Genomic DNA, 12494 nt, shown 5'->3' with positions numbered 1-12494 from the left:
ATTGCATATAATAATATAATGGGTTAGCTGACTATTATCCATAAAGCTAGGGTGATTAACCAATTGCTCTAGAGGGACAACTCAAGCTTTATTGTATAATAATATAACATGAGTATTTAAATCCAATTTCTTAAGCTTGTTAAGAAGAACCTGTTATAGTCTAGGTGTTTTTGTGGAATTCAGAAAATCTCTTCGTTAGAATTTAATTCCCAAGCAACTGACTTAAACTAGATTTACCTATTTGTAAAAATTATGTTCATCATCGAACGTCATTAATAGAAAAATACTCTAGTCGGTTTTGTAATGTAATACACCAATGATGCCCCACGTTGTACGCTCCTATATATAAATACCAAGCCTTTTTGTAATTCCTTTCAATAGGAGTAGGCTATCTCATATTTGTAATAGGATAGTATTTTGGTGTATTTCTTCTGAGGTAAGGTCAATGGTCCTTGTTTTTCTGGTTTTCAATCCTGATATTCTGTCAAAGATTATAACTCTAATCATGTAGAATTTTTAATCTAGTTGATATTCAAAGAACTGCAAGATTGCAACATTGACTGAATGCTCATAACCTTAATAAGCAACACAAATTTATTTATTACACAAAAAGCGGAGAAAGGAAAAAAAAACAAGTTCAAACAAGATGCTGAAAATAGAAAAGTACTATAGTGGTAGGTAACACTTATACTTATTTATCTATCATGCTTCATTACTTCTCTAATGTTGGGTATGTAATAGGATCAGGATTCTCATCCTTATTTGCCCCCCATTTCTTGATCATTTCTTGTTTCAAAACCCCTTTGTCAACAAGCATCTCAATTTCTTTTAACAGTGGCCTATAATTGCCTGTAGAATGCCTGGATACCCCCAAGTGAAAATTACAAACTCTATCTTGATCATAGCTATGGGCAGAAGGGTTTGGTGTCACTTTAGTTGGTCTTGGTGTGATGTATTGACCTTTAACCAAATGAGGATACAAGTCTGAAATGGAAGTTTGGAACACTTCCAAAGTTTTTCTTGATCGCATGACTTTCTTTGGTCGATCCGAACAGTTACTTGCTCTTTTTCTTTTACAATTGCGGGGATTCTGGATGCGACATACATTTACATCATCAGCTTTTGTTTTCTGATCAGTTGGGCTCCTGGATGTGACTTTTGAATTTTCTTCACTGATTACATTCTCAATTAAATCTCTAGTTGTCACAAGATTCTCGAATTCTTTTGTCGGATTTGCCTGCATTAACTCGCAGAAAGGAGCGGGAAGGGAATCACGAAACATACGTGATATCTCTTCTTCTAACATAGGAGGTTGAACTTGTGCTGCCACTCCTCTCCATCTTAGGGCATATTCTTGAAATCTTTCATTGGTTTTCTTCTTTACTCTTCGAAGATCCATACGTGTTGGAGCTAAGCCTTTAACATACCGATATTGTCTCAAAAATGCATCAGCTAGATCTACCCATCTCTTGATCTGTTCTTGGGTCAACTGATTGTACCAGACTACTGTTGGGCCAACAAGACTATCATGGAAAGAGTGAATTAATAGATCATCAGAACTCAAATATCCTTCAATTTTTCTGCAAAACATTCTCAAATGGATTAAGGGACAACTGGTGCCATCATATTTCTCAAAATCAGGCATTTTGAATTCATGGGGAATAATCAAATCTGGAACCAAGCTGAGCTTTCTTGCTTTTAATTCTTTGTGGTGGGCACTAACATCTTTCATGTTTCTGATTGCTTTCTCTGTCCTCTTGACTTTCTCCTCATATTGTGAATAATTAATGAGGCTATTCTTTGGGTTCAAGTGGGCTGCCCCAGGGTATATTGTCTGTCTCGACTCTTCAATCTGATAGCACGATTTCTCTTTAGCAGTTATCTTTTCTTTATCATATTCCATTCCCTGAATAATTTGATCTGATTCATCTGGTACTGAATCTGACGCTTCTTTCCTTGTATCCCGAGGTAACCCTGTCAATGGTTCTGGCCACTGGTCTTGTAGTCCCTTATAAGATGGCTCCATTGTTTTCATGATGATAGTAAAGTAAAATAAATGAATAATCTTGGGTTTTACTGTTACAGAACCTTTCATGAATTATTTACATGTTTTTATAATTAAAGTACATAACAGTACTTAAATAAAAATGTGAAAAATGCATAAATGGAAAAATAAGAATGCAAAATGAAAATGCATATATGAAAAGGTGTATACTCAAGAGTGATCATCTTAGAACAGATTTCATTGAACACAAAAGTTTCGGTACATTAAACAAAACTTTTACATGTAGGGAATAGCTTTTACTCCCCAAACTAACTTCCACTCATACTCAGGTGTGGAGTTATACATCCGCTTTAATTCTCTTATGAAGCCAGCTAAATCCACCAGCTTATGAGCCACATTGTTTGCTTGAGCAGCAGCTTCATTCATGACATTGTCTTTTTCCTTCATCCTTTGTGTCAATTCTCGAAGTTGTAAACAATGTTGTTCATTTTTTCTTGTGAGAGAATCTTTGTGTTCAAAAAGTTCTCGTACAAGATCTCCATAATCATCTAAACATTTCTTCAATGTCTTGTTCTTGGCCATAGTGGCTTTTAATTCAGTATCAATCTCATGCTGATGAATCTGATATGATGCTTCCATGTTGGTCATTGCACTATTTAACCTTTGATTTTCGACTTGACATCTTTTCAATTCACTAACAGACGTATTGCATCTTTCTTCTGCAACTCGTGAATTATGATAAAACTTCTTGGCTCGTTCTTCATGTATGTTACAGTTCTTCTTTAGTTTGGTGACCCCTGTTATCCACTCTTCTGGGGTGTTCCCTATACTAGCATTTTGAAAGGCTTGACTGACCTTCTGGAAATCATCATGTATGGTTTCCATTTTGGTGCTCAATTTATCTTTTTCAATCTTCAAATGACGTATTTGAGCTTCAAACCTCAGCATATCTTCTTCTCCCTGGGCGCCCCTACTGATACTCTTACCTTTGAAGACTTTTGGTATTAATCTAGCAGGACTCTCGGTTACTAAACTAGGTCGATCATTTACCATAAATTGTAAGGTTCCATGATCCAAAAGACTTTGGACTCGACGTTTGAAGGCAAGACAATTCTCGATGGTATGTCCTTGAGCTCCGGCATGATATTCACAATGAACGTTGATGTCATACCAATTTGGATACGGAGGTTGGAAAGGTTTTATATAATATGGATCCACTTCTCGTGCTTCAAGTAGCTTCTCATATAACTCTTTATATGATATGGGGATAGCATCAAAATGAGAACCACCTTTTGTTTTGGATTGAACCTGAGTTTTAGACGTCGGGAGCAGACCAAACTTTGATGATTTCTGATTACATGATTTCTTCTCATCTCTGGGAGCTTTTATAGTGGTCAACATTTCTTTAATATCTCCATACGATTTGTGAATACAAATGATGCTTGTCTGCAACTTCTCAAATTGGTTAGGATCAAAAGGCCCTTGCATATATGAAATTACAGAATTATCTTCATTAAGATTTCTCTCTTTCTGTGCAGGAATCTCTTCTCTTTTGGCCAAAACAGATATTCTATCCATCATCTTGGGCATCTGCTCTCTTATTTCTCGTATCTCCTTTTTCTCTTCAATGGGCATACGATCTTTGGGTGCATAACTCTTCTCTATCTTCAGAGTTCCCTCAGGATGTCTTTTCTTGGCCGCATCATATTTTGTTTGATCATAGAACTTTTTGTCCATTTACGATTTCTTTCCAATATGATGAACAATCTTTCAAGTCAACACCTTTTGATTATGCCATGATCATGCAATGCAAACAAAAGAAATCAATATGAACAGATTAGAGCAATGTAACATGCATGAAAAAAATAAAAAAATAGAATAGTTAGTACCAACTAATGGAAAAAATCTATTTATCAAGGTATAAATCTTAACCTCATGCTTTCTAGTTCCATGCTTTGTTTGGAAAATTTAACCTAACCGCATGATTTCTAGTTCGCATGTATTTATTCCGGAAAAAGAAAAGGAAATAAAATAAATTAAAAGCTAGAGCTTATTTCTCCTTTGTGTATACCTACTGACAAAATTTCGGCATGGTCTCAGATTGGGAGAGTTTCTAGGGTTTATTATATGCAGGTTTTCAGTTCTAGGAGTAAAAGCACTCGAACTGTCCTTGTTGATGCCCCCTTGGGCTGTCAACCCTCAATCTTAGTCCATTACAGACTTAAACGGATCGAGTTCAATTCAAGGGGACACATTTCTCTATACCTGACACGGAGAATAAATTCTCACGAAGACATAGAGCATATGAACCCCGAAAGTTACTTACTAGGTCTGACACGGAGAATAAATTCTCACGAAGACGTCGCTTTCACTCCCACTTAAAAGGGACAAACTCAATTATAAAGCTTTATGTTATGCAATGCAAGTGTTGTGTGTGAGGAGAAATGTTCAAACCTTTGACAGAAAAATAAATAACGAAATAAAATACTTACAAGTAAAATGAAACATATAAATATTATGAAAATAATAAGTAAATATAAAAATTTTGAAAAGAAAGAATTAAAAATTAAATATATGAACTTTTAATTTTTAATTAATAGAGACAATTTATAATTGATTTTAAAGTTTGACCGGTCCCCAGCGGAGTCGCCAAGCTGTCGTAACCGGTTTTCGTCCGGGCACGAATTTTTATACTTGGCAGGAAAAGTGATGTGAATAAATGGTTTTTTAAAATAATTTGGGAGTCGCCATCGGCCTTTTGGGTCAGGTAGGTCGAATACCTAAAAATCATCTTTTAAAAGAGCTTTTAAGAAAACATCGATTAAAAGATAAGCTGATCTGCGTTTATAACCAAAAATTCGTTCTTTTTATTAATAAAAAGGGATTCGTGGTCGGTTACGTTTAGGGAAGGATTAGCACCCCTACAACGCCCAAAATTGGTACTTTATTAATTATAAATTGTCTCTATTATTAGAAATTTAAAAATTCAAAAATATATTTAATTCATAATTCTGTTATTTCAAATAATTTAAAAAAATATATTAATATATATATAATATATTTACTTATTTAGAAATATCAGAAAAGGACTTCTAGGTGCCTTAAGACAGCTCTTTTCTTCGATATTGAAAAATGAATAAATATAAAAACATTTTTCTAAAAATAATAATAATAAATAGATTGATACATATAATTTATAAAAGTAAGATATTTACTTATTTAGAAATATCAGAAAATGGCTTCTAGGTGCTTTAAGACAGCTCTTTTCTTTGATATTAAAAAAAATAAGTAAATAACTAAAACATTTTCTTAAAAAATAAAAATTTATTTTAATATAATAAGATATTTATTTATTTGAAAATATCAGAAAAGGGCTTCTAGGTGCCTTAAGACAGCTATTCTCTTCAATATTAAAAAATAAATAAAAATATTTTTATAAAAATAATAATGATAAATAGATTAATATATAATTTATATATGTAAGATATAAAATAAATAAATAAATATTACTTAATACATATTTATATGAATTAAATAATAATACTTAACAATAATAATTAAATATATTTCAAATAAACAAAAATTACAATATAAATAAAGAGTGGCTAAAATAAATAATATTGAAATTATAGTAGCAAAATATAAAAATTAAAAAAATGAAAAATGACTAAATTATAACATACTAAAATTAAATGATCTAATTCACAATTAATTATGTAATATTGCAAGGGCTAAGCATGTTATTTTACCTATTATAAATTTAGTGACTAAAATAAAATTATCTTAAATTCGAATGTCAAATTAAAACATGCATTCGGGATTAAAATAAAATTAATTATAATTATAGGACTAAATCTGTTATTTTACCTAATATATATTATTCTATGTAAAGGACTAAATTATAATAAAATAAAATTAAGAAACTAATTTAAAACGTTTGAAGTTTTATTTCAGTGACTAAATCGTAAGGATTACAAACTATAGTGACTGCGGAGATGGTTTACCCCTGATGGAAATTACACGCACACCCCTCCCCCAAAACGACGTCGTTCGGGGAGGGGTTTAAATACCCCAAATGGCCGGCCCTTCGGGCCATCTTCCTCACTCTCTTCTTTCTCTCTTCTCTCTCTAACTGAGAGAATTAAAAATTCTCTGGCTTCTCTCTAACTCTCTCAACGGAGAGAATCCCGGCAGCCACGGCCACCGTTCTCCGGTGGCGATCGCCGCCGCCGGCCACCGTCAACGGTGGCCGAAAATTTACAAAACCCCCAGAAGATAGATCTGAACGCCCTAATGACGGTTCTAGTCTCCTTTTTCCCTAAATCTCTTTAGATCGACGTAGATCTAATTTTTTTACCTTCGAAAAATGAGACTCCGGTGACGCTCGATATTTCCGGCAATGAGCGAGGCTTCAAGGGTAAGTTCCTTTTCTTCTCTTCGTTTCTGTTTTGGTTTACTGCTGGTTGTGGGTTCGTATCTCTCCTTTTTTTTTTTGGTGCTCTTGGGTTTGTTTCCCCTCTGTCTCTCTTTTCTTTTTTTTTTCAGGGAACCAGTGGCTTTTATAGCCACCATGAGGTTCGTCTCGGACCGGTCACAAAGGGGTGACCTTTGGTGAGTCACCGGACTATGGTGGTGACTCACCATAGGGCTTCGACATGGGGCATTGACGAGGCACTTCTGGAGTCTTCAACGGGGCGTGGCTGAAACTAGAACGTTGGTGTGGCGGTGGAGTCTTCTGGAAGCAGCGGCGGCGGCTGGGACGTGTCCCTAGGGTATCATCACCCTAGGGTTTCCTGCTGGAACCATCTGGACCGTTGGATCATATTGTAATTTGTATTATTTAATAATAATAATAACAATAATAATATTTATAATAATAATAATAATAATAATAAAATAATAAAAGTAAAATGAAAAATTAGTGTCCACAAAGTGATGGCATTATATTACTACTTTTCATGTGCCACCACTGGGGGGCGTGTGAATATCTCGGTCGGTCGTAAGCTGAGCATTTATCTCGTTTCACAATGTTCTCCGAGATACTGAACTTAGAGGACCAACGTTTGTAATGTCTCTGGGCTTGTCTGCACAGCAAAGTTTGAACTTTTGTTTCCTAGATTTTCAGAACCAAACAAAGGGTTTTCTAGAGAAATAATGTGAAGTAAAAAAATTAACATTTTAGGCCAAGTTAGAAATTATTTAGTAAAAAAAATTTAAATTAAATAGTTCATGATATTGTCATCTTCAATATTTATAATTTTTTTCAAAATCATCTTGTATTATTTAAAACAGTTTATTTCAAATTAAAAGTTGCGCGTAATTATCTACAATTTTATTAAAGTTATCAATTGTTGTCAACGATTTTGAGGCCCTAAAACCAGCTGCAAAGATTAAATTGAATGAATCGAAAATTTAGAGTATATGATGCACAATTCTCTCCTTTTATTAAAAATGAACTTAAAATAAAGCAAACGATTAACATTTTCAACATGCAACTTGAATAGATGTAGTTGCAAATTATCAAATGTGACAAATAGATGTTATTTCTTGAATCTTACATGGAATGTAGACCTCAGCCAAGAAGGAAAGTGAGTGAACTGACAATGCTTCGATCTCGAATTTGGTCCCTCTTTGAAGCATCAACTCTAGTTTCGATCTTCAACATGCAAGAACCCCATACTTCTTAATTTAATAATTCAATTAGAAACCATACATAAATATTTTAAGAGAAATGTTAGGAAATTATACCTCCAATCTAGCACTTCTTGGTCAAGGTAGCATCTCTGTAACATGGCTTCAGTTCTCCTCTTATCTGGCAGTCAGGAAATACTGGAATCTCTAAACTAACTAGGGAAAAAGTAAAAGAACAGTAAACTCAAAACATGTTATTGTAACACCCCAATCCCACAATACCTCGCAAGTTTAGTTTTGGTCCCCTTTGCGGACACGCACACCTAACCTGCAAGGTATTGTCTGTTTTGACTATTTTCTCTTATTTTGTATCATAGCATATTCTTGAAATTTCTCAATATGAGATAGGGGTGTTACAGGAATTATGAAGGTACCGGTGGCGGCCACTGATCTTTACTGTATCACCTTCTATTGTCAAAGGCAAGAGACATTGCTGAGGAAGACTGAAGTTCTCAGAATCTGAAGGAAAAACTCCAAGCCATTGGATCTGTGGGACTCGTAGAAATTTGGCATCATAGGCCATATGCTAAGCAGCAGATTCCATAAGAAAGGATTCATGTCATAATGCTGATATGAGTGAAAGTTAATCTACTTGTGTGTTGCCTGAGTAGAAAACTTGAGGACACCAACAGATAAAAAACATACCATAGAACCAAACCTGTAAGTAGCCAGGATGTCAAAGCCGTATGGGTCACAATCAACCAAGCAATAGACAGGAAGACAAAACTTGTGAACAAGTAGTCGCAAAAACCTGAAGAGTAACATGTCCAGTAATTAATAGAGGCAGAAAGATGGACTGATCCTGTAGCATCAGACTGGCATATATTGCGACACAAAGGAATCAATCTTTCCTTCTAAATACTTGGGAAATTATTAGTATTATTGTCATCACTTTTATTAATTCAGTCTTTCCTTCACCTTCTTGTGGGAACATCTGGATAGCCTCTTCCCTGAGCAAGAAATCTTTTTAATAAGAATTAAGACAAATATTAAACAATTAAATAAAGTTGGTGTGAGGCAAGTTTGTGCTTACTGTGATCACAATGCAACGGTTTTTGCTGCAAAACTTGTCATTTGCTAAACGCTGGAAGACTTCATTTATGCCAATCACTCAACAAATGAAGATTTAATCTAGAAATATTTTACCATACATCTTAAGTACAACATTATTATTGAAAAAAAATGAGTTTACCTGATTCTTTCTCTACAACAAGTATGTAGTGGGCAACGCTTACAAGATCTGCATGTAATAACCAAGGGAGGCTGAAATTTGATGATATTCATCTAAGCTCATATGTGACCGTTATTGGTATTATCTTTTTCTAAACACACCTTTAACATCCTCAACAAGAACAGGGATTGTGTGGGCCTGTATTTCGATATAAAACATGAATTAGATATTTATATATTGACATGTTTAGACTATGATGCCACAAGCTTAGAGACACAGTTTTCCCATTCTTACAGTGTTGGGGCTATTTATGCAATCAAACTTCCGTCCTGCTTCAAAGAATCTTAACCATCCCATCACCAACCTATAGCAGGTATAAACAGATCGATTTCAATGTAAGTTATTTTTGAGAAAGGCAAATGTTAGACTAGGGATCATGGTGATGCAAGCTGACTCTGCAATGAAATGAATGAAGAAAAGGTTGCCAGCTGATAGAAGGTCAAAACAGGCAACTACCATTTTTTTTGGTAACCCACATAACCTTTTTCACATATACATTAGATCTCAACTCTCTGTGTTTACCTCAAATTCTTACAAACAAGTGTACAAGAACAGTCCATTCGGTTGAAGATAACTTTATTAAGTTATCAAATCTTAAGGTTTAAACAACTCATGTTTGACATGCCGAGAGCTATGAATGAAAAATGTATAGCATTTACTAATTAATAACATACAGAAAACGAATGACTAAAGAACTTGAAATGCATTATTTGAAGACAAATCTGCCAGAAATATGTTTTAGTTTCTTCAGTCTTCCTCACCCATTTCCAACAGAAACCTGCCAAAAGAATACGAGTCACATGTCTCGAATTGAGTAGATCTCTACGGACAACTTTTGATATCTCTAAAATTTCAACTCCCCTTACTTTTGTAAACAAAAACAAACAGAAGAAACTGAATTCTGGAATGCGATACATGGGATTAAAATTTTAATGTCCCTTTTGAACTTCTATTATATGTTCTACCCACACCACCATTCCTCATTAACAGCATAGGTTACCAACCACGTTTAGATTGTGCCGACTGCACTGCAGAAGGATGCATATGTCATTAATTGCTCTGTCTACGACAGTCTGATCTGCATCACAAAACATGAACAAACCCCCCCAAAAAAGTTCATTAAAATCATTAAATTACAAAAGTTGATCTAAACAGAATTTCAAGTTTCATCAATATCATCGCTGCAAATCAATAGAATGGATCAAATTGTGACCAAAAACAGTATAGAAGTAACACATTGTATAAACAAGTCACCGTCCTCTGATTCTAAAAGCAAATCTTTCAACACTGAAATGAAACTGGACCTGAAAATACCAATGGATGCATGTAATATATATCTCTCTTTGAAGCATGCTTATTTTCTTGAAGAAGTTGCTGAACTATCAGCAAAACCCTCAATAAGACATCTGAAAAACATTAAAATCAACCAATCAAGTTCTTCCACCAGGAATTTAAAATATAAACGAAAATTCATGTAATCTTAATTTAAGTTTATTTTTTAATTTAATTACCTATTCTATGGACATGGCTTTCCTTTTGAAATGTAAGAATTTCATGTCCGTTGGGCTTATTAGAGCGGCAGCTGCTGTATTCAGCACAGTAATAACAACGTATTCAACATTCATTTTTTTTTTCTTTTTTCTCTTAAGAAGAAAACCCAAAATTAAAAGGAACATCATAATTCAAAAAATATTCTCACCAAATCTCAGATTAAAATTAGATAAGCTAGTATAAAAAGAGAATAAAGAAAGCATAAATTCGAGGGAGGGGGGCAAAATTTATTTCAAACCAATTTGAATCAGAATTGGTGCAGTAGATTCTGAAGCGTTGGATGAAGATCAACGGAGATCGACCTTCACTCAAATCCTCCAAGATCGACAGCGTAAACTCTGCAAACACGGAAAGAATATTTTGATTTTCAGAGAAAGTTAACCAGAAGAAAGAAGAACCAAAGCAGTTTAAAATAGGATAATTTCATTGAAGATTTCATTAGAGAAACCTTTGATTTTCCTCAAGAGATCTCTAGAGCAAGTGCTTGAGCGAATTCCCTCCATATTTTCCGAGAAGTTTAAAAATCGGAGTACTTATATAAGAAGATACAGATTAAAGTCTAGTAGCAGTATTATGTCAAGAATTCATTTTAATTTCTCATGTAAGATTTTAGTTGTGTACATTTGAAATTAAATATTTTAATTTAAAATATTAATTTATCATAAATTAAATTAAGATATTATATTTAAATATTTTTAAGTCTATCAGTTTATAAATATAATAAATTGAACTTATTTTTAGTACACCTATATTTAAATATTTTGGAGTTGAGTAGATCTAATTCACCTTTGAAACAAAAACTAAAAAGAAATCACATGATAATCAGCAGATCACATGATAATTCACCTATGAAGTCTAATTTCCTGACAATTGCAGGGTTCCTGGAAGTGATTTATGTCTGCTGAATCTTCATAATGGCCTTCAATGATACAAACCAGCGTATGCTATGAGGATTAGCGACTCTGAAGACTCGAAAGAGTAATGGGGACGGACCGAATAAGAGAAGACGGCTTCGACATGTTCGAAGTGCTCCTTCAGCAGTTTTCGCCTTTTCAGCCCTAGTGATACTAATGAGAAGAAGCACTTCCACATTCCGAGTCCATTTTCGGGAGACTTAACTCGATTCTTACAAAGTTAGCCCTCCTAGTTTTGACATTATACAGTCAGAAACCAAATCAGAGGAGAAAAAAGTAATGGAATTCCTGATGCTGTTGTTTTTTCTGTGTTGTTACAATGACCACTGTTGGATAGCGAGACCTTGAACCTAACAGCGACCTCGCGAAACTGCTAGCCTGTGTTTAGCAAAACTGCGGATTACTTGGCGGAGAAGCAAGAAATATTGCTGATTAAAGCCTTGAATATGTACCAAAGAGTTGCTGAACCTGAGGTTCTAAAGGAGATTGAGAATTAAAGGGTGAAATACAAGTTTTATACATCATTGATCCTTCTTGTTGTGCTTATATTAACCGGGAACGTCTTCTTGTATAAAATTGAGAATTTAGACCTAGTCGATGAGTTTTACTGCGTTTGTTCCACAGTCACAACCTTGGGATATGGAGATAAAAGCTTTTCGACCGCCGGGGTATTTTTGCAGTGTTATGGATATTAACTAGCACTATCTGCTTGGCTCAGTTTTTTCTCTACGTTGCTGAGGTAAATACTGAGAACAGACAAAAGGCACTGGTGAAATGGTTCTTACTCGGAAAACAACAACGGTAGACTTGGAGGCTGCCGATGTCGATGATGATGGAGTCATTGGGTAAAAATTTTAAGATTATTGACTTAGATGCTTTCTTTTTATCAGCTTAATTGAAATCTTGCTGTTTTCTTTGCTTAATTTTTCCAGAGCTGCTGAGTTTATTCTATTCAAACTTGAAGAAATGGGGAAGATTTACCAAAATGATATTTCACTTTTCTAGGAGGAATTAAAGGCTCTAGATGTCAACCAGTCTGGAACGTTGACAGTATCTGATATAACCGAAGCTCAATCCGGCGAAACTAGGACTCGTAGAAACA

The 12494-nt window shown here is 34.4% G+C and overlaps 1 protein-coding gene across 1 annotated transcript; it reads right to left on the bottom strand.

Annotated features, from left to right (window-relative positions):
* Nucleotides 1-7512: 7512 nt before the first annotated feature.
* LOC120198363 (meiotic recombination protein SPO11-1) lies at nt 7513-11035 on the bottom strand. The gene is made up of 15 exons (XM_039199712.1): nt 10927-11035; nt 10717-10816; nt 10439-10512; nt 10232-10333; nt 9932-10005; nt 9689-9705; nt 9162-9231; nt 9029-9065; nt 8889-8936; nt 8730-8788; nt 8615-8646; nt 8342-8447; nt 8102-8222; nt 7754-7817; nt 7513-7661 (listed from the first exon to the last, which is right to left on the bottom strand). The coding sequence occupies exons 1-15, from the start codon at nt 10979-10981 to the stop codon at nt 7526-7528; spliced, it is 1095 nt and encodes a 364-aa protein (XP_039055643.1). The 5' UTR covers nt 10982-11035; the 3' UTR covers nt 7513-7525.
* Nucleotides 11036-12494: the final 1459 nt, after the last annotated feature.

This window comes from Hibiscus syriacus, unplaced genomic scaffold (assembly GCF_006381635.1).
Source record: "Hibiscus syriacus cultivar Baekdansim isolate YM2019G1 unplaced genomic scaffold, ASM638163v2 tig00117056_pilon, whole genome shotgun sequence".
NCBI classification, from domain to species: domain Eukaryota; kingdom Viridiplantae; phylum Streptophyta; class Magnoliopsida; order Malvales; family Malvaceae; genus Hibiscus; species Hibiscus syriacus.
This window is presented reverse-complemented; position numbering and strand designations above follow the sequence as displayed.

What these genes read in the sequence shown, in the direction of transcription:
- LOC120198363 (XM_039199712.1), bottom strand. Translation starts at nt 10,981, where the DNA reads ATGGAGGGAATTCGCTCAAGCACTTGCTCTAGAGATCTCTTGAGGAAA. An exon ending in AAGCCATGTCCATAGAATAG is followed by an intron (nt 10,334 to 10,438) that starts GTAATTAAATTA and finishes AATGTTTTTCAG; the next exon opens with ATGTCTTATTGAGGGTTTTG. An exon ending in CTTACAGGTTTGGTTCTATG is followed by an intron (nt 8,223 to 8,341) that starts GTATGTTTTTTA and finishes TCTGCTGCTTAG; the next exon opens with CATATGGCCTATGATGCCAA.